General features: G+C 49.2%; 9 protein-coding genes across 9 annotated transcripts; 3 read left to right on the top strand and 6 right to left on the bottom strand.

Moving 5' to 3' along the window:
- Positions 1-208: 208 nt before the first annotated feature.
- N7517_006645 (putative filament-forming protein (Tpr/p270)) lies at positions 209-6327 on the top strand (the record flags this gene model as incomplete). The annotated part of the gene is made up of 2 exons (XM_056724375.1): positions 209-500; positions 557-6327. The coding sequence occupies 2 exons, from the start codon at positions 209-211 to the stop codon at positions 6325-6327; spliced, it is 6063 nt and encodes a 2020-aa protein (XP_056580625.1).
- A 410-nt stretch (positions 6328-6737) lies between these two features.
- On the bottom strand, positions 6738-7493 carry N7517_006644 (transferase hexapeptide domain protein; the record flags this gene model as incomplete). The annotated part of the gene is made up of 1 exon (XM_056724374.1): positions 6738-7493. One exon carries the CDS (start codon positions 7491-7493, stop codon positions 6738-6740), a length of 756 nt encoding a protein of 251 aa, XP_056580624.1.
- A 313-nt stretch (positions 7494-7806) lies between these two features.
- N7517_006643 (Mg-dependent acid phosphatase) lies at positions 7807-8528 on the bottom strand (the record flags this gene model as incomplete). The annotated part of the gene is made up of 2 exons (XM_056724373.1): positions 7807-8254; positions 8335-8528. 2 exons carry the CDS (start codon positions 8526-8528, stop codon positions 7807-7809), a joined length of 642 nt encoding a protein of 213 aa, XP_056580623.1.
- Positions 8529-11037: 2509 nt separating this feature from the next.
- N7517_006642 (uncharacterized protein) lies at positions 11038-12323 on the bottom strand (the record flags this gene model as incomplete). The annotated part of the gene is made up of 3 exons (XM_056724372.1): positions 11038-11133; positions 11210-11621; positions 11881-12323. The coding sequence occupies 3 exons, from the start codon at positions 12321-12323 to the stop codon at positions 11038-11040; spliced, it is 951 nt and encodes a 316-aa protein (XP_056580622.1).
- A 1513-nt stretch (positions 12324-13836) lies between these two features.
- Positions 13837-15070, top strand: N7517_006641 (uncharacterized protein; the record flags this gene model as incomplete). The annotated part of the gene is made up of 2 exons (XM_056724371.1): positions 13837-14351; positions 14404-15070. The coding sequence occupies 2 exons, from the start codon at positions 13837-13839 to the stop codon at positions 15068-15070; spliced, it is 1182 nt and encodes a 393-aa protein (XP_056580621.1).
- Positions 15071-15777: 707 nt separating this feature from the next.
- Positions 15778-16200, bottom strand: N7517_006640 (uncharacterized protein; the record flags this gene model as incomplete). Its single annotated transcript, XM_056724370.1, has 3 exons — positions 15778-15969; positions 16016-16070; positions 16127-16200. The coding sequence occupies 3 exons, from the start codon at positions 16198-16200 to the stop codon at positions 15778-15780; spliced, it is 321 nt and encodes a 106-aa protein (XP_056580620.1).
- A 304-nt stretch (positions 16201-16504) lies between these two features.
- On the top strand, positions 16505-16924 carry N7517_006639 (uncharacterized protein; the record flags this gene model as incomplete). The annotated part of the gene is made up of 1 exon (XM_056724369.1): positions 16505-16924. The coding sequence occupies one exon, from the start codon at positions 16505-16507 to the stop codon at positions 16922-16924; it is 420 nt and encodes a 139-aa protein (XP_056580619.1).
- Positions 16925-18092: 1168 nt separating this feature from the next.
- N7517_006638 (uncharacterized protein) lies at positions 18093-19343 on the bottom strand (the record flags this gene model as incomplete). Its single annotated transcript, XM_056724368.1, has 1 exon — positions 18093-19343. The coding sequence occupies one exon, from the start codon at positions 19341-19343 to the stop codon at positions 18093-18095; it is 1251 nt and encodes a 416-aa protein (XP_056580618.1).
- Positions 19344-20106: 763 nt separating this feature from the next.
- On the bottom strand, positions 20107-24926 carry N7517_006637 (uncharacterized protein; the record flags this gene model as incomplete). Its single annotated transcript, XM_056724367.1, has 10 exons — positions 20107-20962; positions 21010-21439; positions 21530-21627; positions 21683-21834; positions 21886-22461; positions 22521-23209; positions 23258-23439; positions 23540-24530; positions 24595-24729; positions 24776-24926. The coding sequence occupies 10 exons, from the start codon at positions 24924-24926 to the stop codon at positions 20107-20109; spliced, it is 4260 nt and encodes a 1419-aa protein (XP_056580617.1).
- Positions 24927-25237: the final 311 nt, after the last annotated feature.

The following is a 25237-nucleotide window of genomic DNA, read 5'->3' as shown; positions in this document are numbered from 1 at the left end:
AATTCTTCGTCGTCTCCCCCCAGAAGACACACATTTCTTTTGTTCACATCGTCATGACCTGAGGTCCCTCGCCCAGCGCTGTGTGTAGTTGTCTCTGAACAGTACACGGCGCGCCCGTCCTCGAGGACCCAGCTCTAGCTTGCGCCGCTCTTACTTACATTTCTTGATTTCTCCGCCACGGCAGCTCAGTGCTGTTGTTGGTTGCAACATGGCCGACACTGCCATTCAACTACCCTACCTATCCTCCCACTATGCGCTCCCCGAATCGACACTCACGACCTTAAGGCAGGCCCCAACTGTGGAGCTTGTCAATCAACTTTTAGAATCGATCAATAAAAAGGCCCATGAATCCGACGAGCTCAAGTCCGACAAGCTTCGCTTGGAGGTTGAGCTTGAGAATGCTGTCCGCAGCAATGAGTCGAAGGTCAAGGTTTTGAAAGCCACCGTTGAGAAGGGACATGCGGAGGTCGAAGATCTACGGAAAAAGCTGCACGAAGCTGGTACCTATCACTGTTTCCTTCTCACTACTGACGAGCTCTTCTCTAATATTGGATAGAAACCACCCGTTCCTCACTCGAGACAGAGATCTCCACACTGAAGTCCTCATCCACGTCTAACGAATCCGAAACCACATCATTGAAAGCGCGGATCTCATCTCTGGAGGCATCCAACAGAGACACACTGGGCTTACTGGAATCGAAATCTGCGGCCTATGACAAATTGGCAGAGGAGCTTTCCCTGCAGCACAAGAAGACCATCGAATTACGACGCGAACTCTCCACCGCGGAGCAAAGTCTCCAGAATGCCAATGCGGCATCTGCCAGTGCCCGCTTCCGCGAACAGAGCCTTCAACAAGAACTGGATCTCACCAAAAAGAACAATGAATGGTTCGAGACCGAACTCAAGACTAAATCCGCTGAATACATCAAATTCCGGAAAGAAAAGGGTGCTCGGATCTCGGAGCTTCAGCGTGACAATGAAGAAGCAAACTCGACAATTGACTCTCTTCGACGAAGTGAGAACTCGCTCAAGAGTCGCTTGGACGAAACAGAGCAGCGATACGAAACCTCTCTGGCTACGATTCATCAGTTGAAAGAGGAAGCTATCCAGGCAACCGAATCATTCCGCATCGAACTTGATAGCTCCAACCGATTGGCCGAGCTACAAGGATCTGCTGCCCAAACGGCCAAGCAACGAGTGCAAGAATGCCAACTCGCCCTCGAAAAGACTAAGGATGACGCGGCACAGGAAATCTCACGCCTCCGCGTTGAGCTTGAGACGGAGTCCAACGACAAGGGATCCGCGGAGCGCCGAATTGGCGAACTCGAGGCACTTGTTGCCCAGCTTGAGTCTGAACCTGTCAGAGGAAGATCAGCAAGCCCCGCTCTCTCCCTAAATGGAGGTGCACCCAGTACACCTCTACGATCAAGCATCATGCGTGCTGGCACTCCTACTGGCTCATTCTCCCCCCGCGCATCTCGCGGTAAGGGTGGTATGAATGTCACGCAAATGTACTCCGAGTATGACAGAATGCGAACCGCTCTTGCAGCCGAGCAGAGAACCTGTCAGGAGCTCCGCAATACCGTTGACGAGATGGTTCAAGAACTTGATTCAACCAGACCCGAAATTGAGGAGGGACGAGCAGAACAAACCCGTCTTGACCATGCTGTGGTGGAAATGTCTACTCTCCTCGAAGCGGCCGGCAAGGAACGGGATACCGCCCTTAAAGAAGCCAGAAAATGGCAAGGTCAAGTCGAGGGCTTGGCTCGCGAAGGCGACATTCTACGCCAGCAACTTCGCGATCTGAGTGCAGAAGTCAAGGTTCTCGTCCTGGAGGTTGCTGTCGCAAAGCATGGCGAAGACTACGACCGCGAGGAGCTCGAGAGAATCGCTCGGGGTGAAGTTGAAGAGTCGGCGAAGGATCTCAATGAAACTGGCCGCTTTATCAGCAAGCATCTCACAACTTTCAAGGATCTTCACGAACTCCAGGATCAGAATCACACTCTCCGACGTATGTTGAGAGAACTCGGTGACAAGCAGGAAGGCGAAGAGGCGCAGGCCAAGGAAATTGCGCGACGAGCAGACATCGAGGAGTTGAAGGAGTTGCGGATACGTGCACAGACAAACCGGGATGAGATTGCGAACCTCAGCGCCCAGATGCAGAGTTATGTCAAGGAGCGTGACACATTCCGCAGTATGCTCATGCACAGAAAGCCTACCGTTGACGACCAGTCTGTCTTCTCACAATCCATGCCTCTTGGTGCCGCTCCTCAGGGAATGGAAACATCAGGACCCGACTACGCTGAGTTGCTCCGAAAGGTTCAAGCCCATTTCGATACTTTCCGTGAAGAAACGACGACAGACCACAAAGCACTGCGCCAGCAGGTTAATGAGCTGTCGCGTAAGAACAGTGAGCTTATGTCTGATATTAGTCGGTCAAGCAGTCAGCTTGCTGCTGCCACCCAACGGGCGGAGCTTTTGCAGAGTAACTTCAATATGCTCAAGAATGAGAATAGCGAGATCCAAAAGCGCTACTCTGCTCTCTTTGAAAATGCCAACCGACAGGACCTCCGCACTCAGCAAGCTGCTGAAGACCTCGTGGAGGCCAAGGGTCTTGTTGAGAGCCTTCAGAGAGAAAACGCTAATCTGAAGGCCGAGAAGGACCTTTGGAAGAATATTGAGAAGAGGCTGATTGATGATACCGAGAATTTGCGGAATGAGCGCAGTCGTCTGGACTCATTGAACGCAAACCTTCAAACCATTCTCAACGAGCGTGAACACGCCGACTCCGAGAGCCGACGCCGACTCCAAGCCAGCGTCGAGTCGCTCGAAACCGAACTGCAGTCGACAAAGCGCAAGCTCAATGATGAAGTAGAGGAATCCAAGAAGGCTAGCATGCGCCGCGAGTATGAGCAGGAGACATCACAAAAACGAATTGATGATCTGGTCACTAGCTTGGGCGCAGTCCGCGAGGAGCTGGTCGCCGCCAAGACCACCCGTGATCACTTGCAGTCTCGTGTGGACGAGCTTGCAGTTGAGCTCAAGAGTGCCGAAGAGCGCCTGCAGGTCTTGAACTCGAGACCCAGCGTATCCGCCGGTACCGCCGAGGGACCTACCGAGGGAGAGGAGTCTGCTGAAGGAAGCGGTCTTTCTCGTGAGCAGGAACTTTCAATTGAAGTTTCCGAACTGAAGCGGGACCTCGAATTGGCCAAGGGTGAACTGGAACACGCCAAGCAATTGGCTGAAGACTACCAGGCCATCAGCCAAGCGAGCGAAGAACGCCTGGAGTCCGCCACCGAGACACAGGAGCAATACCGCGAAGAGACCGATCGTCTTGTGGAGGAGAAGAACACTAAGATTCAGGACCTCGAAACTCGTATTGAAGAGATCTCAGCTGAACTGTCCGCCTCCAACACTGAGATGACCAATCTCCGCGAAGAGCAAGCGGAGGCAATGCGCCGCCTGGAAGAGCAGAAGGCCAACTTCGAGTCGGAAATCACTCGTCTCAAGGCTGACAATGAACGTCACGTCACTGCTGCACAGTACCACCAGGAGGACCTGAATGCGCAGGCCGAAATCGCCAAGCATGCCCAACAGAACTACGAGACGGAGCTTGTTAAGCACGCCGAGGCAGCAAAGAATCTACAGGTTGTTCGTGCAGAGAGCAACCAGCTCAGGCTCGACATCGCCCAACTACGAACCCAATCCGAAGGCTACAAGACGGATCTGTCCCAGAAGGAGGAAAGCTGGGCGGAGCAACGAGCCACCTACGAGGGTGAGCTCTCTGAACTGCAGAAGCGTCGGGAGGAGGTCCTTCACCAGAATTCCGTGCTTCACACCCAGCTCGAGAATATCACTAGCCAGATCTCGTCCTTGCAGCGGGACCGAATGAATGTTTCGGACGACGAGCAAGAGGGAGAGCAGGCGGCACCCAACCTCGAGGGCCTTCAGGAGGTTATCAAGTTCTTGCGCCGCGAGAAAGAGATTGTCGAGGTTCAATACCACCTTTCGACCCAGGAAAGCAAGCGACTCAACCAGCAACTTGACTACACCCAGTCTCAGCTTGATGAGACCTGTCTGAAGCTTGAGCAGCAGCGCCGTGCTGCGGCCGACAGCGATCACAATGCGTTGAACCACAGCAAGCTGTTGGAGACTATCAATGAGCTCAACGTTTTCCGCGAAAGTAACGCCACTCTCAGGAACCAACTGAAGCAAACTGAGGCCGTGCGTGATCAGAAGATCGTCCGCGAGAATGAGCTGGTCCAGGAGATCGAACCCCTCAAGACCAGAATCCACGAGTTGGAGAGCCAGAGTGAAGCCAAGGATGGAGAAATGCAGCTTCTGCAGGCTGATCGCGACAGATACCAACAACGTATCCAGAACATCCTTCAAAAGTACGACCGTGTCGATCCTACTGAAATGCAAGAGCTGAGGGAGAAGCTCACCAACCTCGAGAACGAAAAAACCGAGGCCGTGTCCGCGCGGGAAGCTCTTCAGACCGAGATGGAGGCACTTCAGGCTCAAATTGCGGAGTTCCCAGAGCAGCTCAAGCAGCATTCCGATGAACGTGCGCAAGAATTGCGATCTAAGCTCACCGAGCAATTCAAGGCACGCTCTAAGGACCTTAGCGCTCGTGTCAAGGCCAAGCAAGACGAGCTTAATGTGGTGTTGCAGGAGAAGGAGGTCATCCAAGCTGAACTTCAGACTACAAGGAACGAATTGGAGGCATTGAAGACCAAGGTGGCAGAGGCGCCAGTCAATGTGGCACCTGCTCCTGCCCCAACACCAGCTGCAGCTGCAGGCGAAGAAGCCCCCGTCAACGCTACTCCCGCTTCACAATTCCCAACGGCGACCGTCACTGTCCCTGGTCCTGGTGACGCTCAAAAGATACAAGAGCTTGAGCAGAAGATCCAGCGGCTCGAGGCAGCTCTTGCCGAGAAGGATGGACTTCTGGCAACACAGGCCAGCGAACAAGATGCTAAGATCAAGGAACGCGCCGACCGCCTTAAGGATATGTACAACACTAAGCTGAACGAGGTCAAGGCTGCTCATCGTCAAGAACTTGAGAAACTTTCCGCTAGTGAACAATCCATTCCTGGAACACCAGGAGGTGCTGGCCCGGATGCAACCCCTGCAACACCGTCAAAGACGTTTGAGCTTGCCGGATTTACCATTCCCGAGTTGACAGATGCTCAAGCAAGAGAGCTGGTCGCGAAGCATGAGACCATTCGCACAATCGTTCGGAACAACATTCGGGGTCAAGTCGCGCGCGAGCAACAAAAATTACAACAAGAAGCCCAAGCCTCTTCCGGTGCCAATGAAGCCGCATTGGCTGGACTACAACAAAAGTCGAGCGAAGAAAGAGAGGCCTTGCTCAAGGCCCATGAGAACGAAATCAAGGAGAAGGTCAGCTCAGCGGTCGAACTTGTCGAAAAGAAAACAGCAGCCCGCCTCAGTATGCTCGACACCAGATTCCGGACTGCGAATGCCAAGATTGATGTGGTATCAAAGGCTGCGACGGAAACCCCGCAAAAGCCCGTCGTGGAAGTTTGGGAAATTGCGAAGACTGCCCGGCCTGCACCAATCGCTGTTCCGGCTGCTAAGCCCCCTGTACCAGCAATGCCAGTCCAACCTGCTGGTCCCGCTCCAACTCTAGCGGCGCCACAAGTCCCAGTTACAGCCCCATCAGCGCCCGTCGCTGCTCCTCCCCCTGCCGCTGCCTCTGTTCCTGCCGCCGTCCCTGTGGCAGCAGCGCCGAATGCTCCCACGCAGCAACCCACTCCTGTCACGGCGCCTTCTGAACCTGCTGCTCCCCAGCAAGGCGAGACACAGCCTACAGCCCCAGCTAATCCGTTCGGACAAGCTCAGCAACCCGATCAAACCCAGCAGGCCTCTACTCTCCCCAGCAAACCTCCCGCTGGAAACCCACCTGGTCTGATGCGAGCTCTTCAATCCGGGCTTCCCATTGCACGAGGTGGACGTGGTGGACGTGGTGGTGGCCCACAATTCGGCCATCAACAACATGACCAACAGCAGCAGCAAGGTCAAGGTCACGGCCAGAGCCAAAACCAGCGCGGCCCAGGCCTCCAGCGCGGTCGCGGCGGTCGTGGTGGACAAGGTCGCGGCGGTAACCAAAATCAAAATAACGTCGCCCAGGCTCAGAGCCCCACTGCCAACCGTGGGAACCTGAGTGCTTCGGCCCGTCAGTTCATTCCCGGGGGCAACAAGCGCTCTCGTGAGGACGGTCCCGACACGACCACCGAGGGTGGAAGTGGTGGAAAGAGACAGAGAGGCGGTGGTGGCCCGCAGCCTCGTGGCGGAGCTTAAGCAGCAATCGTCGTTTATGTTTTTCTATTCCATTTATGTATTCTCGATTTCATTGACAAATGCGGTGCGGGCCCGTTCATGAATGGGTATCTACGTCTGCGTATGCCATATGGCGCATTGCTTTTCATGTTTCAACCTGCTATCCAGACAGCAGTTTCTTTTCTTTTGTCTTGTATCTACTGAATGTGTGGCGCTCCTACGGGTTTCTATTGCTACTTCCAATTGTTCCTATTGATAGATCTCAATTGCAAAGTATCTCGTGCATTATCATAACTATCCACAATACACTGACCACCGTAAACAAAAACTGGGGTATAAGCTGCTAGAAGACACGAATCTATCGAATAAAACAAATCTGGCCTGACGCAGAAGAACGCAAGGTCACAACAAGACAAGAAAGCACCTTAGAATCACTTCTTCCTCCCCCCAGCAGCAGGAACAAGCATTCTCCCAAGAACCTCCCTCTCCTTCTGTAGAACCATCAACCTCGCATCCTCAATAACCTTACCCGCCGGCGCAGGACCAGGAAGAGGCGTCTGCGCAACCTGCGCCGCACCCACAACAGCCGGACTCATCCCCTTCACACCACGAGCTCTCTTCCTCCGCATCCCAGGTCCCTGCCCATAGACAACAACCCACTCAGCGACAGATCCACAAGCGGCAATCTCACACCCGGAACACACTTTCGAGTGCGCACCGATATCCGCACCCCGACGAATCGTCGCCAGAGCCTCGATCGTAGCAGAAGAATGAATATGAGCACCGGGTTCAACCGTTGCCAATGGACCAACAGTAACAAAGTATGAAATGCGTGTCGAGATCTCTTTCCTAGGCTCGGGCGTCGATGCCCCAAACTCGGTGGGTGTTGTGCTTGCTGGTCTGGACGGCGACGGTGAGCGAGATGAGGCTGGCGGAGCGCCGATTACGGCTTTCTCGCAAATTATGCAGCCGTCATCGACGACGATTGGGCCTTCGTATGCGTAGAATTTCGCGCGAGGGTGGATGACTGTTCCTGCGCCGATGGTGACGGGGTATCGGCCTTGGAAGACGACGGTGTCGGCTATTGTGGCTGTTGGGTCGGCTTTTAGAGGGGCTTTTGGTGGGCCGGAGCTGTGGGAGGAGGAGGAGGAGCGGTGGGTATTTGTTGGAGGCTTGAGGGTCGCCATTTTGGCGGATTGTGTTAGAGGTGTGTTCGGGGAGATTGTTGTATGATAGCATGGGGAGCTCGCGCCGCTTTTTGGGGTACGACTCTTAGTCAGCTCCATAAAACGCCATGGGATCCATCCATGCATGGATCGAAGTATACGATGCACTTTCAAGTGCGGATGTTCTATTGATATAGAAGGATTGCTGTATAGTATAGGAAAATGTATTCGTCATATATTCTAAGCCGGGGTATCTAAAATCCAAAACCCAGTTCAAAGCACAACATCCCCCAATGTAAAATGTAAAATCAATTGGATGAGACTGCCATGGACCTCATGATTCCTCCGTAGTCTCTTGCTTAATACCGTTGCGCTTTCTCCAAGCTCTAACGCCCCGGTCGACCTCATCCCTGGTCATCCCATCGCGCACCAAGCAAAATGTGACGCCCAACTCCGTCTCCACGTTCCGGTTCCGCGCCTCGTCATCGAAGAACAGCATATCCTCATAAGCGACACTGCTCGTCTGCTGGATCTTTGAGAAATGCGATGTCTTATTCCCGGGGTAGATCTGAATAAAATCAAAGTAATCGAGGGCGCGGATGGTCTTCGCGTTCGCGGCGGGGTTATCGGAGAAGGTAGGGATGATGTGCAGGGATTTGAGCATGTCGCGCGCCAGATCAGGGGCCTGGGTTCGGGATGCAAGGGCCAGTGGGATCGAGCGATGTTTGCAGGCGTAGACTATGGACGAGACAGCTGGATAGAAGGCGAAGGACTCTCCCCATCTATTTGAGATAAGGAATGCGGGGTTAGAAATCGGAGTAGTTTCAAAAGGATCAAATATCAATCAGAGGATTCGTCGTACCGGTCGACTGCGCGCGAGTTGTTGTCGCGTGCCTTGACTGGGGCGCTGACATGTGTGTCGACCCAGAACGGCCACAAGGTGTAGTCCAGGTCGAAAGCGATCAACTTTGGAAGTGGGAGACCGTCGGTGAAGGTCTCAGGGGCCACAGAGGAATCCTCCAAAGGCTGAGTGTTTTGGCGCTTGGCTCGGAGCATGTTTGGTACGAAGGAACACGCGAAGAAGACACGAAGAATCAAAAGAAGATTCGAAGAAGAACATGGACCATGGAAGCGATGAAAGATGGCCCGGGGTTAGGATGGCACGTGAGATCCTTTACGGGTGGCGATTGCGACCAGGTGGAGAACATTCCCCGACCCACTTTTATAGTATGTGCATCATGGTCTACAATTTCTAGGATGCGACCTAGTAACAGGCTGGAGAATCATTATAAAGACTACTGTGTGTCTCGTCTCATATCGTCAGGAACCAGGGGAAGATAGCCCCATAGGCAGAGGCACGAGACAGCACAATGTGTGTGTTGACATAAAGGAATTCCATAGCAACAAGGTGAATAAGGAGCACTAGACAGTAGCTTTCTTCTCCAAACACCCGGGGAAGCCGAATAATTGATGATAAAAGCAGTCGCGTCAACCGGTGATAGTGTAAGCCCAGTGACACAGTGCGAGAGGCGTATGCAAGCACAGAGGCCACTCGCGAGGTCCAAATATTGGGATAATCAGAACGTCCTGTGGTGGCAGGACTGTCAGTGATTCCACTAACAAGAACAGACACTACACTTAATCTAAGCCAAGAGGCAAAGAGAAGGAGGGGAAGGAAAGGAAAGGAGGAAGCGGAGCAGACGTGTCTCGCAGTCGTTTTGTACTCGATCGGATAGATAATCCTCCGACGTGAATTCGGATAAATAATCCTCCAGGTCGGATAAACAATAGTCCGAAGTATAAAAGTTTAGCCATGAGGATAAAGAGACAACAACAAGACAACAACATGAGCAAGGGAGTATTAGACAACAGCTTTCTTCTCCAAACACCCGGGCAAGCCGAATAATTGATGAAAAAAGGAGTCGCATCAACCGGGGGTAGTGTAAGCCCAGTGACACAGTGCGAGAGGCGTATGCAAGCACAGAGGCCACTCGCGAGGTCCAAATAATAGGAAGAAAAGATTACATTGTACTGCCAGGTCGCTGCCGAAGCTAAGGCTAATCGCCACTAGTCAGTACAATGTGAGAGGACGGGGGATGGAGGGGGTGGGGAGAAAAAAAAGAAGAAGAGAGTTCCGGGGTCGCGAGATCGCTTTATACTCCCGAGGCGGTCGGGGCTGGGGTGGCAGTAAAGCCCCTGGGAGTAGCCGAGCGGTGCGGCCCGTCCCGTGACAATTACCGGGTATTTCTGGGTAATCAGCTTCGGTGCGGGGTGTTCCCGCTCATTGACCTTCTTCATATACATAAGTTTTCTCTCAAGATTGTCTTTGCCCTTGGCTTAGATCAAGTGTACCCTCTGTTCTTGTCAGTTTAATTGCTAACAGTCCGCTACTACTGGAGAGTCCGGTTATCTATTGTTTAGAACTCGCGATTGGCTGTTATGGAGCATCTACCCTGCCATAACAGAGCGGCCGAGAAGGTCCCCTAATGCATGCATCCTACATGCATGCATAGAAGAAGCACAGAGGGAACACGATATACAATGGGCGTGTAGATGCTGGCAGTTAGATGTATTGGATAGACAAGCTGTATGCTCACTGATAAGGCGATCTGTGTCATTACATCAGTTTGGCCCAATATCAGAGTCCCATAGGGCGCCATATTAACACGATTATGAAGTTTTCGGTTCCTCGTTGTACTTAATCATTAAACAATGTACATAAGAGAGACCAGTTGAGATCTTACCTAGAAGAATATATAGTATTTCTAATACACAGCTTTAGCTCCAAAATATTTAAAACATGTGTAGGTTGTCATATCAATTTGGGAGGAAAATAGAGGCTGAATATCGATGTTTCTGTTGATATCGGTATGGCGGACAATGGGAGGTGTAAACAGCCTCTTGGCAACCCTTGTACAATCGCCATTTCGACAATGGGACCCTTTAGATATTGGGTCAAATCATTGTCCCCATTTAGGCCGGTTTACCTAAAGTCTTCCTTCCTAAACATACTGCAAAGACATCATGTTAGGAGAAGTGAAGTCTATTATGTAGGACACGTCGAAGTACATAGTGCAATAGGAGTTGATTGAAGAATTGAGAAAGCTAAGTTCTAGACCATGGAATCTTATACCCCGTGAACATAAGCCCATATATATTGACTTGTGGCCCACAAATAGTAAAATCATCTTTTATTGTTGTTGGGCGATGATTGTTAGCAGGTTATTGTGTCTGGGAACGGGGTCGCCAGTGAAAATTGCGCTACGTATGTAGTTGACAGATGTACTGAGTAAAGGAACAGGAACGATATATGCTAGAGAGGATATATTCAGAGTCTCTAGTATTGAAACTCCTGGATTAGAGAAATAATATATGACAACTTGAATATGAGACACAGGTAAATCAGGGATCTAGATCATGGCCGTTAACTGAGATTGCCTTTGCTATTCTATAGTGGCCTACATATCCAGTCCAGTCTATGGCAGACATCCTTCATTCAGTCTGGCCTGTTTGCACTGGTGCTGACCCCGACGGTATAATTTATAATTCAATACTCGGCTTCTTCTCAACCTTCGTCTTCAGGACGTGGGCCGGGACCGGGCTTATGGGACTTTTCAAAGCCAGTGTTATGAGTGGGAACCAAGAAGGTCTTGAGAAGACCCTGATAAGCAATGTGAGCGTCGGGCATATTGTTGATATAGGTTCTAGTAAACACGTGAATTGTAACTTCAACGTACGAAAAAGATGTGGCGAAACTTACGAGTCCCCTCGAGAGCTGTGGTGTTCTGGGAATCTCGTCGAGCGTACTTACCGGTAAGGCACTCGAAAAGGCCAGGGTCGCGAGTGTCGAGAGCGCATTTGATTGCGGTGGGCCATAAAGCGAAGGTGTTTTCACCGATTTGGATTGACACGAGTTCAGGAATCCCGATTCGGCGAATCTTCTGGAAGGCGAAGACAATTCCCCGCGTCAGGTTCGGGATGAGATGGACTGGTCGCGTGAAGAAACGACACGATATGTGCGTCGAAGGAGGGGTGTCGATCGCCCCGAGAAGCGGATTGCTGAAGATGTAGAGTGAGTCGTAGGAGAGGCATGAGAGTGACCGGCAAAGTACAGGGGTACGTCGGTACGACTGCTTGCAAGTGGGAACACTGCGTAGGTGGGTAGCATGGCTGGTTGTCGCTTCGACGAGAGAGGCACTTTTAGGCTGATGATGGTGATTGTGGCAACGGTGACGCTTCGAAGGTAGAGGCACTCGGAGGTTTGAACGCAAAGAAGGAGCTTGAATAGAGCTCCCGATGGCTCATATGCTGTTAAGCGGAGAGGTCTACAGAGACGTCGAGACACATGGTGCAATTTGAGATTGATTAAACAGTCGAGAAAGCTGGTTTCTAGAGACTATGAAATGACAAGAAGCTCTGATCCCAGAATAACTTGACAGCCTGTCCCATGGATTCTTCTGCTCGCTCGAATCGCACCCCTCGAGACTTGACCTGGTGTACGAATGTGGTCCGACATATTGGCGATAATGTATTCGGTGACTCAAATCGACAGCCTCTGCCACTCCCTAGCAGCTTCGAGGTCAGTTTCGATGATTGTGGAACCCTCTGGTCGATTGGGCGCTGGAGAACGTAGCTTTCGAGGGCTCGAACGACCTTGTGGTGCCAGATTTCGAAGTCATCTTCGTTCTCGAGAACGTCTTCTAAATTGTAAAGGATAAGGGTGACAGGACTCGGGAGCTCACTTGCTTTGGTGGTCGCATCGTCTTCCCCGACAAGGGTACTGGATTCGCCTCGGTAGGCATGCGACAGCCGCTCACAAGGCAAGCCAACAGAGCTACTAAGAGCTGACATAGATTAGATTGATGAAACGCCTGATGCATTTAATAAAATTATAGAATTATGATAATTGCTATCATAGGCATAAGAGAAAGGGTCCATAAGCTACAAGAAATCAGAGAGGAGAAAAACGTTCCAAGTATTCTCTACGATAACCAGAAATTAAATGCTAGATTTCTTCTCCAAGCATCCGGGCAAGCCGAATAATTGATGAAAAAAAAGGATTCGCGTCGACCGGGGGTAGTGTGAGCCCAGTGACACAGTGCGAAAGGCGTATGCAAGCACAGAGGCCAATCACGGGGTCCAGAAATTAATTAATCGAAACGTCCTGTGGTGGCAGGGCTGCTAGCGATTAAGCTAACAAGAACAGGTACTACACTTGATCTAAGCCAGAGGGCAAAGAAAAGCTGAGGAGAAAAGAAGAAGAAGAGACTTCCGGGGTCCCGGCCTCGCTTTATACCCCCAAGGCGGGGTGAAGGGGGGAGAAAGGTGGGGCCTGAGACGATGCGGCCCGTCCCGTGCCGAATACCGGGTATTGGCAGGTACCGCGCACGTGCCAATGATACGGTACAGTCACTCCGCAAAAGTGTTAACACTTCTGCTACCGCCTTCCCAATTAAATGTACCGCCTTCTTAATTTGTTATGCGGCCCATTATAGCTTCATTCTTGTGATGAGTATTTAGCCGGCGGAACTTGGGGTGTTAAAACTTTTGCTGTGTTACTGTAGGCTAACGTACCACGTGAGCGGTAGGTCCCAGAGTATGCATCATCATATTTGTGGTCTCGAGTACTCTTCCCCTTTAGTCTCATAATAGGGCTTCTAAGAAGTGGAAATATCATAGGTCTAGACTATAAATGTTCACTACAAGAAACAAAGAAACCCCGTTCATTGCTGCTACATCTCCACCTTTTGTGAATGAACTAGCATTTATCGGGAATAGTATAGGTTAGCGAGATAAAGATTCTCTAGAATGGTCACATAGCATTTTATGTGATTCTAAAAATAGCTTCTAACAAGAGTTGAAGTCAAAACAAAATTCTTTTGGCCCTCGGGGTGGACACTTGAGATCTTTGAAGTTGAATTCGATCGCGTTCAATCTCAGATTAATGTTGGGATTATGGCCGACGGGCAAGTTATCGAGAATGATGGCATATGTCAAATTCATGGCATATTATCTTGAAATCCGAATATTAATGCTTTTGGTCCTTTGCTGGCAATGGCGGCAATAGGAAAGATATGATTCGTCCGATGCATCCTTTACCCTAGTAAATGTGACATGGACCGCCTGCATGATTAGTTGCTGAGTTTGCGCGAATAATATCCTATCATAATGTTCAATTCCTGTCGAGGCGCCAATTTTCGAGTATTGCAATGAACGAGGCTAGTTGTGCGATAGTCGTGGCCTCACTCGATACGCTGCACTACATTATACGCCACATCTGCCTCACATCCCATTTGAGCCGCATATCCGAATATATGTTCGAAGTTCCCACAAAGATTGGGAGACTTTGTGATTTTACGCAGGTATGGAGGTCGCAGGTTTAGCTTTTGCTGCATTTTCCTTGTTCAGTGAACTCGAGGCCTGCGGCAAAAGTCTCTGTCGATTCTCTCGAGATATTCGCATGGCCAAGAAGGAGGTCAAATTGCTCAAATACGAAATTGCAAACTGTCGGGTGCTAGCGAGCATTTTCGAGGAGGTTATCAGCCCTATTCAAAACAATGTTATGCGAATTGCTAGGGAGAAGAACCTCGATCAACGACTTCGTGATCAATCAAAGTTGGCGCACGACCAGATTCGAGAGATTACCCACAAACTCAAGCCATTACATCGGGGCAAAAGTACTGGGTTCCAGAAATTCCGCGCACAGATTCGATGGCATTTCACGAAAGATGACTTCCAATTTCCGATGGCTACACTTGAAAGCGTAAAATCCAGCCTCGGTCTATTGGCATCACTCTCGGTTCTCGACTCTGCTATTGCCGACTTTGCCCGGGTTCCGAATTCAGATTCTATAAGAATGTCACAGGCTCTTGAGAAGATGTTAGTAGTCCTAGTACATGCACTTCATTGGAAACTGACAAGCAAACAATAGAACAGCCTTGAAAAAGCAGACTCGCCGAACAGAACGACAATTCAGCGACTCGATGAGAGTACTTCACGAGCAAAATCGTCTTGATGGACATCCGGACAGTGCGGGTAATATCCGAGTGATAACCATTATCATCAAAGAGATTAAAAATGGCACCGTCAAAGATGCACAAGACTTGGTTGAGAGATTTTCCAACCAGTCCCAAGTTAAGCCTCCTACAGGCTTAGATGTTTCCTCACAGTTGACTTCTGCGGACGACATGTACTCACCATCTCCTGGCCTCGTCAGAATCAGGACCACCCAGCACGCAAGCGGACCGAAGAATCCTTCTATTCGCTCTCGAAGCTTCACCCGAGACAGCATCCGTACCCCTGCTAAAGAGTTGACGCCAGTTGGAAGTGAGCTGGGACGGGGGAAGCTCGCGAGAATAGCCCAGGCTCTTCTCGTCATAGCTACCAGGTTATGGTTGCGCCTAGGGCCCAATTTCCTATTTCCCATGCCTTCGATGAGACAGCCACGGACACTCCGCATTCCCCCAGCGCATCGCGAAGCATATACCAACCAATGCCCCCTTTCAATGATTCTGACCTGCGGGAGAGGGAGATACGAAGCCGTCATCGAAGTCAAAGGGGAGAATGAGAATGACAAGCGAGACTTGAGGGATTGTTGAATTGGTCAGGTAACAGGGTTATGTAGACCTATCATGTTGTCACCAGCACTGCTGTCTCCGATGTCTAGTCGGCCCGACTGGGACAATCATTGGGTGCTTAAACCATGACGCTGGTTGTTGGCCCCCTCTGCGGAAGGCAAAACTGTGTCCTGGAGATATCGCACACACTCATTAGTCATGAAGCTCTCATAGTCATTTCATAGTTTATGCCTCGAATGGTATCTCTAGATACTAAGTTCTGCATTGACACATTGTTTTCCGGGTTGTAAATTATATTTCAATGCAATATTCATAACACTTCAATTACACTGCTGGGACGGGAATCCCAAGAATACGAACTAGTAGATAGTGTTTGAGCCAACCAGGATTGAACATTGAGAGTGATAGACTAAATACACTGTAAGAAGATAGGCTATGAGAAGCGGGGGCTTAGAGCCATAATCTTGCCCCGATGTTCAGCTTTGTCTGATTTCTTGTCGGGAATTCGTATATATTTCCCAAGTCAGTGTGCATTCATAAAGACCCGACACAAGTCCGAGACTAAAGAGTGGGTATTTGTTCGCGGGCATGTTCTGCCGGCTACCAGGGAGGTATGAAGCAACGAACATATGAGAGTAAGGGTGGTCGAAGTCGGTTTTTCTGAGGTTTGGGGTTTCAGACTCTATCGAATTAGCAGGGCTGCTGGCACGAGAATCTCTTTCTGACCCTCACTCCGAGGGGCGCATGTCGTCGTCCCCAAGAAGGGACTTCCCCTTCGGGGTCTGAATGCCGATGTATCCGAATGTTTGGGGGTTTGGGGGGTTTGGCTCGACTACTATGGGATTCACCTTAGGTACCACAAGGACCTGAAGAACATGTCTGGACGGATCGGTTAGAGCCCTTGCAGGGGTAGGCGGTATCTGGTCAAATGAGTAACAATCCCTGAGCCTAGTCAGAACGACACACCGGTGCGACAAGCCCATAGGCAGTTCCATTTCCATAGTTGTAGCAAGGAGATAAACTTAACAACAAATAAAGAGAAGTAGGGGAGTAGAATAGATCACGAAATATACCCACAGCTTGAACCAGGACCCAATGTGGGCATCCTGGAGTACGCAAAAGACATTCTCGATGTCTTCCTTGTAGGACATTATCACAGCCCGTGAACCTGCTAGAGGGTGCAAAACAGACAAGTTCTATGATTTTTCTGTCTTTGACATGTCTTTTCAGATGTCTTTGGTGATGTTGAAGGAAGATGAGTTGAGAGGTCTCGGGGGATCATCTGAAATAGAAAAGAACATTTCTAAAGAGTAGCCAGTCTAGTATGTCATAACTACGTATTCCTCACATCCCCTTTGAATTTTGGACTCTCTCTAAAGTCCTACTTACATTTATCTCATTACCTCTAATCAAGATCTATTTCTTCAACTCACTTAGCTACATCCAATACTCAAAATGCCCATCCCACTCAAAGATACGCCGAATGAGGCCGATTTGGAAAGGTCTGGAAACATCAACGCCCTTCGGCGCGAACGCTGGCGTCTCTGGGAGAATGAAAAATCGAATGTCAAGGCCGATTTTAATATCTATAGCCTTGTCCAGACGGAGGTCAACCTTCGGGAGAATATTCAGCGGGAGATGGCCCTCGAACACAAGCTGGCAGCCTGTCAAAAGGAACTCGCCACCAATCCAAGTCTCAATCTTGTCACTCGTGTTCGAGACTTGGATGCGGAGATCTCAAAGCTAAATGAAAACTATTGCCGCCTGGAACAGAGATGGTCGTCGGCCAGGGCTTCATTCCCGGAAGGCCCGTTAACCCGAGGAATCGAATTATGGCGATCACACCCAAGGTGGTATATGCATCGCGAGTTATGAAGAGATTGTAGCGCAAGAGGAGGATGTTGTCACAGAAAATGCGGGTGCTGTTTCAATCGTCATTCATCAAACAGGAAATTCGAAGCCGGTCATTGCACTATAGAGTGTCTCTGTTGTGAGAAATCTCGGGGATTTGCGTTCAATGCCAAAGGAAAAGAGATATTTGATATGGAATTCGATCTTGCTTTTGACAAGGGGTATCTCAACCGAATCCGCCATGCCTCTTTGCTGGGGCTCATACATGGTAACGACGAGAATCCTTTTGATCTTATTGATGATCATCCACCAAGTCGTGAAAGGCCTTCTGCGTGAGCAACTTTTTCATATTTATCTAGCTAAGCTCAAGATATATCCATTATATTGTTGCAGGCTCCTGTGACTACTTGGCTGTTACGATGGGCACGTCTTGTTTTAATGAAACTTGAATTTCACAATTTCATCTTCTGCTAGGTGTCTCATATTCCCACTTTACTAGACCATAAATGCGTCAAGGGTATCCATTCATAGAGAGTTGGATCCAGTCTGAGACCGAAGAGCAGGCAATTGATGAAGAACCAACTAGCTTTCCTTAGCAGTTTGGAGTAAAGGCATAAGATTGTACTAAATTGAGATGAATCTAAAAATCAATCAAAAGTCAAGTCTAAAATGCATCAACAGAAAGAAAATCAAAAGAGATCAAGAATCGTGATACATGATACAATCAACACTGAAAAGAAACCCCCATAACCTCTCCGTTGGTGCCTTCTCGGGCACAGGCTTGTCGCCAATATCTACCACATATTGAAGAATATTCTTCCTCTGATCATCAGTGAGAATATTTCCTTTATTCAAGGCCATGCCCATGACATCAGACCATGTGTCTAGCGAAATTACAAGGCGCCAAGGCTCCTGTGACTCTTTCCCATCCAACAGTTTGCGGGAGCGAATCACTCCAAGGTTGATGGCATCCACCAAGTCCCTTTCAACTCCAAGACATTGGAAGAGCTTTTCACTGGAAGAAAGCTGAGCCTTTTTCGAGTTAGCCCCCCACCTCAAATATGATCAGAGTATGTATTTAACTTACATGAATGACCTCCTCATTGAACAGCACGGCTTGCATCTTCTTGGCCATGCCCAGAGCAATTCCCCAGATCTCACATCCTTGGACCTCACTCTCAGTCGCGAGTTTTCAGAGGTTTTTAGTGACCCATTGGAATTTCATATCAGATCTTCCTCTCCATGATCTACCTTTCAACGGAGCAGTCGGGCTTTGAGGAACCTCTAATTTCTTAATCGCCACAGTGAGACTGTTTTGATAGAAACTCGGAGCTTGCTCCGCAATGTCAGTTGCCCAATACAACAATTGACGAACTTGTTGAGGCAAATGCTCATTCAGATGCCAAGTGATGCTTAGATTCTTTCCCCCGGCTTCCGGTCGAGAGGCAGCCACCTTCGCCTTTGGAAGATATAAAGAGAGGACCTCGCGTGATTCCTGCATGCACAGAATACTGGCCAGATGGATAACTCCAGTGGCTGACATGGGGATTCCGGTCACAATCAACTCCGGCACTGACCGCAGTCCACGAGTTTTGCGGAAGTGTCTCCGATTGCTCTCGGATGCAATCTCGGATGTTCCCTGAGGTTGGGGCATTGCGTCCTGATCTTCAGTATTCGCGGGGCTCTGATCTTTGGCATAGATAGAGAGATCAATGCCACGAGCATTGTTACTAGAGGCCGGGTCCTCGCTTTGGCCAACAACGCCGGAATGGTATTCTTCCACAGGGAGAGGGGCATTCTGATCCGGGAACCCCAGTTTGCTGCGGGTGTATATCCTAGCCAGGATTTCCACGCCGGGAGTACCGAGAGGGTTTCCACTGAAGTTGACTTTCTTGAGCATGTAACACTCCTCAAAGGAAGTCAAGAAATACTTCCAAGCCGCCTTTTCCCTGGTGGTACTGAGCTCGATACAGTTATGAGACAGATCAAGGTTGCTCAGATCACCGGTGCTGAGTCTGATTGCCATGCCGAGCTTGGGCAATGACCTGAAGGTTAGACAATTGCCGCTCAGTTGAAGCTCGAAGAGCCGGACAAAGCCTTCGGGGTGATTGTCGTCTTTCTCTTTCTGGTGAGTCTCGAGCAGGGTATCGATGAATATATCGAAGCCCTCGTCGGTTAGCTTGCGGCCTGAGAGATCGATCTTGACGGTCGGGTCGCGGGAGGCTGCGTCGCAGCTGTCTCCTCTGGGGAGCCTTCGTCTCTGTTGAATGTTAGAATCCATGTCAATGGCTGGGTCTGGGAGGGAATCCATACCAAGTCTCTGGCGGTGATCATGGCCATCTCGACACCTTCCGTCGTCCGCTGTAGAGGGTATGTTGGTATTGATTACCATTCCAGGGCGCGGCTGGGTGATATTTACAGAAGCGTAATGTATGCGGGTCATCTTGGTCGGTTTAGAAAGTTCAGTCCTACTGTCGTCTTGTCTTTCTGAAATTGAATGGGGTTCCGATTGGATATTTTGGAAAAAGGCTTAAATTGATCTCGCAATTCGGAAAATCTGTACCAAAAGCTGCGCCAAATGTTGAAGAGTGAATATCTTGTTGAATGCTGTGTGTATTCAAGAATAGCCCGGCGTGCAAGGGATATTTTATATCTGAATAACAGAAAACAGAAATATTGACATATCTAATACTAGGCTTTCCATGGTATCTACCCCTGATTGAGTCTATAATGAATCTAGCAAAGCACATGGAGTATTGTATCAAAATGAGACGAGACGAAAACATAAGTTGAAATGACAACACAATGCCCATCGTTTTGGACAGTTAACATACTCAGAGACCCGAAAGAAATGGATTTTAAGGACAAAAGGAGCTTGAGGTACTTGGGGTCGATGTCTAAAGTCGACAATGATCCGATTTGGCTAGTGTTTTAGATTGATACTGAGAGTGAGACATAGATAATCAAATCATGGTCTGTACGGCCGAATGTTTTACGTATAATCACAGATAATAGCTTTATCATTCGTGCGGAGGATCCTAAATGTCAATATAGGGTGGCCCCCAGTATTGTATATAGGAAGTAAGACAAACCGTAGCTTTCACCAGTTCGCTGCAATCCAGTACCACATACAAAAGAAATCCTAGAGATGGAGTGCAAAAGCAGAAAAAAAAGACCCCACCACTTGACCAGCAATTCTTGACCGTCTAAATAAATTTAATGATATCTTTGAACTCATCAAGCAGATCAATCCCGTCGTCGTTCCATGCTGCAGTCAAATCCATCCGACCGCCAACCACAGGAGAAACAGGAGACACAGGCTGCTCAGGGCTCAGTGATTTTTCGTCGATCAAAGGGGTTGAAGCGTGAAGTTGTGAAGCAGGAACAAAGGGACTTTGCTTCACCCGCTTTTTCTCCTCTTGGTCTTGTGTTTTGTCTTCAGCCACCTTCCGTTTCAGGCTGGGTGATTGATCTGGCCTTGTTGATAGTCGCAGTGCGCTCTGTTTGGTAGGGGAGTCTTGGTTCATTTTCGTTGGCAATCCTGTTGATTTTGGCGGCGTGTCATCCGGAATCTCGATTATCTCGCGTTGAGGCGACTTGCTTTGGTCTTTTGGGGAAAGACCAGACCGTGCAGCAGATTGTTCGGGGTTTGTATGCTTTGTTTCCATGGCCGGAACATTTGTAATGGTGCTCTTCGGTCGATCATCCATTACTGGAGGTACCGATGTTGCAAGCCCTGATCCCCTGTTCCCAAGAAGACGTGAGGGAGACGGGAGGTCATCGAAGGCTTCATCACCATAATCACTGGAGAGGGGCTTCACAGGACTCTTTTCCCGCTTTCTCTTGTGTGGAGGAATATCCTTGTCCCTCTCCGAAAGGGCAGACTTCTCTCGACTTGTATTCCTCTTTCCAGCTTGCGAAGTTGATGTTATCTTCTTCGTCTTTGAAACATGCTCGGAGATGGTCAATTGATTGAGGCCACCTTCCTTTTGGGTCGCTACAGGTCGCTTCGGTGGCTTCGGGGGCTTTTCCAAACCCTCACGACAGCAGAAATGTTTGCAGCTGAAATTATTAGCATGAAAATAAGGAAAGCAAAGGTTTTCTCAAACCTTGTTTTGTCTTTGCATTTGTGGTTACAAGCCCATTTGCCATTCGCAAGTCTGGCTGGCTCGTACTCATCTTCGTCGATCGAGAACCAATTTAGATCATCGAACTGTTGAGGCTGTGGCGTTTGAGATTCCATCGCCTTGGCAGGACATTCATTTGCAACGAGGAAATCATCGAGTTGCAGGTCATCACCATCAAAATTGTCCGTATCCCGCCGAGATTTGGCCTTGATGGTAGTGATACCTCGTCCTTGGGGATGAGGCGTGCTGGTCTTCGGTTTTTCTGTGTCTTTGAGATTCAAATTTCCCTTGGTGGGACGAGGTGGTAGGTTCGAGCTTTCAGTCTTTTGCGCATTGGCGGTTTTATCTCGCACAGCAGCGAAGAGATGGGAGAGCAGGCTAGGTTTGAGCTCAGCTTGTCGCCATGTCCCTGCTGGAAGATTGTCAGCATGAATATACTATGTGATGAACAAACACAAAATTAGAAAGAACCATCGCTTTTGATAACGTTCAAGATTCTTACCGATTTCATCGCACATAACATGACACACAATGGCTTGCTCCGCACTCGTCATGTCCGTCGTGAGATCAAGCTCCAATTTCTCTTGGAGCTTGATGGCACTAGAAGGGAATCAGTATTTGCCTGTAATGAAAGATTCATGGATAAAGATCGCACCTTGTCCGTCTAAAGTCGACCACGATGCCATCAGACCTTTCTATCAAGCAGCACACATATACCGGGCGACGTTGAAAAAATCTTGGAATCTTGTCATTCAAAAACGCGATTTCAACCTTAAATCGCACATTGACACAGTTGATCTTCACTTCCTGTATCCCACGTTAACGAAATGACATTTAACATCATAAGAGATTCCACACCTTTCCCAGCATTTTCACACAAACCCTCAGTTTCGGAAACTCCTTCAATCTCGACAGCAACTTTGACCCGAAAGGCGGGTTTTTGCTAAGAACCATCTCAATCTGATGAGGCTCCGCACATTCCAGCCCTTCAATACTGGTAATCCCCGCAGCAGCCAACTTCCGAACTGCAACGACACCCACTTGCTCAATCTGCTTCATTTGGAGAGGCGAGTGGTCCCAGACCTTTGCTCCAAAGCTCCGGGCGAGTTCAAGGGCATTGCGGATGGAGATTGAGTCACCGCGGGCGATTTGACAGTCGATCAAGCAGCGGATTAGTCGGCTTACATGTGCAAAGACTAGGCTTTTGTCTTGCTGGAAGGTGAATTTGAGCTTTTGGAGTGGCTCATTGTCGGGGTACTCAATTGCGCCTAGCTCGGATTGAAGGAGGAGTGAGATCTTGTGCGCTGGGAGCGCTAGGTCGACTTTGATTGGGAATCGAATTCCTGAATCACGATTGATCTCTCGGTAGAGCGATTTCTCCCCGGCTTTGAGGCGGATCTCGCGGAATTCCTCGGCTTGTGCGATCACGTTAAGCTGGAACAGTATGTCAGTTGAAGTTCTTCGTTTTAGCAACCCGGGAACAATGAACTCACAGTTTCAGACACAGATGCTTTTGGTTTCAGTGACAATAGAGCTTTCATAGTCTCGAACTGGATGTAGTAGCGAGCCATAGCGTCGCCAAACTGGGTTGAGCGAAGGCTTTCGGCTTCAACCAGATCGCATTTTCGAAGAAGATCAATATCCTTCTCACAAATCTGACGAAGTAACTCATCTTCATCTTCTTGATTTGCATCTTCTTTGAGCTTGTAGTGAGTTGGATTCTGACGAAGTCTCACAAACAAGAATGTACCAGCAAGCCATTTGACAGCCGATTCCACGTCCGAGATATTTCCTAGGCCAATCTCGGCGTTAAGGTGATCAATGAGGTTCAAGTGCAGGCAACTCTCCAAACTCTCAGAGCCCTGCACTAGTTTCTCATAGTGAGTGACCCGTTCCTTTCTGGTTAAGATGACAGCTGTTGCACTGTCATCGAATTGGGGTCGGCCCGCACGGCCCAGCATCTGCATCATCTCCAAATCCGAGTACTCCTTGCAGCCTCCATCTTGCCAACTGACAGTGTTTTTGATTACCACTAGATGGCAAGGTAGGTTGACTCCAACTGCAAGTGTAGACGTGCAGCATATGACATTTATATGCCCTTCTCTGTAACCTGTTTCAACAGTGTGGCGATCGGCGGGGCCCAGCCCAGCGTGGTGGAATGCTACACCAGCAGGGAGTGTTGCTATTTGAAATTAGCAGTGTGCGTTTGAAATTAGAGCCCAGCACCTACTCTTCAGGTCCTCGTTATGAGCTTCGAGGCGCTTCTTGGGCTCCTTCCAAAGCCTGGCAGGTGGATTCGTCAATGTAAAAAGCCGAGCCAATTCTTTCGCCGTCGCGAGCGATGAGTTCCGCGTGCAACAAAAGATCATAATAGGCTTCTGGCATGAATGCATTCCGAGCACTTCGGGTAACCTTTTCAAGCACGAATCAGTTATGTCAAACGAGTAACTCAAAAAGATAGAAGATATAGAAACAAAGAAGAATCCAAGACTTTGGAAAAAAGGCCACATACTTTGAACCGCAGATTTTATCAAATGCAAAGTCATTCGAGCTAGACGGATACCCATAGACAAACTTCTTCAACGTGACAGGACGAAACTCCTCACCAAAATGCTCCCGGTGCGCAGGAACATGCTGGTTTGTCGCGTCCTTCCCAAGCCAGGTAGCAATATCCTCGGAGTTGGGAACAGTAGCACTCAACGCAACAAATCGCACATTCGATCCGATATTCTTCATCCGAGAAACCACAGCCTCAAGCGTAGCTCCTCGTGTCTCCTTCAGAATATGTACCTCATCGATGAGAAAGAGCTTCACGAGCTGTATCAACTTCGTATGATCTTTCCATTTCCGAGTCATGCTATCCCATTTCTCGGGCGTGGTGATGATAATTTGGCTACTCTGAACGTTGCGTAGCTGCATGTGATCCGTGTCTCCAGTCAGTTCTGCGCACTGGAGATTCAAGCTGGAGAATTTTGTATGCCAGTCTCGGAAGCGCTCGCTGCAGAGGGACTTGGTGGGTGCTTGGTAGACGACTTTGAAGCGTTCGTCTTTGAGGGTGTTGAGAAGTCTGCAGATAGCCAATTCCATTACCACTGTCTTGCCGCTGCCGGTTGGTGCAGACAAGACGATGTTGTCATTGCTGTTATAGGCGGAGTGGAAGGATTTGGATTGAATAGCATTAAAAAGAGGGAAGGGAAACATCGACCGGTAATTCTCCGGCATGTCATTTACTGATACGAGGACGATTCCCCGCACAGAGGGTGGAATGTTGCTGAAAGGGTTGTGATTTTGTCTATTGCTAGTCAAAGCCTCTGGGCTTGCTTGGGGGATCGATCCCTGAAGCGAGGACTGGCTAGTCTCATCACTTGTCTCGAGGCGGCGTTTTCCCATCCGGATTTCGTCCTTCCTCTGACGAAAAAGTGCCAATGGGCTTGACGAAGGCCCGAGTACAGGGTCTGACGAACTGGACCCATTCCAGCGCGAAGAAGTGATACTCGAGCTTGCTATTACTTGTCAATCCTGAACTAACAAGACAGAAACACCAGCACCCATGTACAAGCAACTCACGCTGAAAGAAACGAGAGAATTGCGGTGGATTTAGATCAGGCTGACGAGACGCTTGAAGCGGCGTAGATGTAGGACCTCCAAATCCTGAAGCTTGGATTGTCTCGTCCCTGTCCTCTGAGGCTAGTAATTCCAGATCTAGCTTCGATTAACACTCATCATGATGATAAGCTAGCAGACTCACCAAAGGCATCCAATTGAACATCATCTTGAGCTGACGATGCAAGATCGGTGATGGCAGTTCTGCTACTCTTAGGTGGGGACCAGGCATCTGTGGGCCTCTGAGAAGGCAATTGAAAGGCTTTAAAGTTTGGAGTCTGATGAGTCCGACGCATTTTGAGATTCACTTCGATGATTCGTGTTGAAACTGGAATTTGAACGGACGAATTGTCAAATTGTCTCCAGAGCTGGTTCCAAGGTCCAGTTCCCGATAACGTGACGGCACGTGGACGCCCAATACCTTTGTAGTATACGAATATACTGTAGAGTCTTTTCAAAATCAGTGAGAATGAGAATTGGCAAGTATTGTGGGGTATATGAAAGTGTTTCATTGCTTCGTATATATGCATACATGAGCCAAATCCGGACAATATCTCGACAGCCAGGGGACATGCAAAATGGGCAGCGAAGAGTAGCTAGCTCCAAA

The sequence above is a fragment of the Penicillium concentricum genome (genome assembly GCF_028827145.1).
Source record: "Penicillium concentricum strain IBT 3081 chromosome Unknown utg000002l_segment0_segment0, whole genome shotgun sequence".
Classification (NCBI taxonomy): Eukaryota; Fungi; Ascomycota; class Eurotiomycetes; order Eurotiales; family Aspergillaceae; genus Penicillium; species Penicillium concentricum.
Note: the sequence above shows the minus strand (reverse complement) of the source record. Positions and strands in the feature narration are given on the sequence as shown.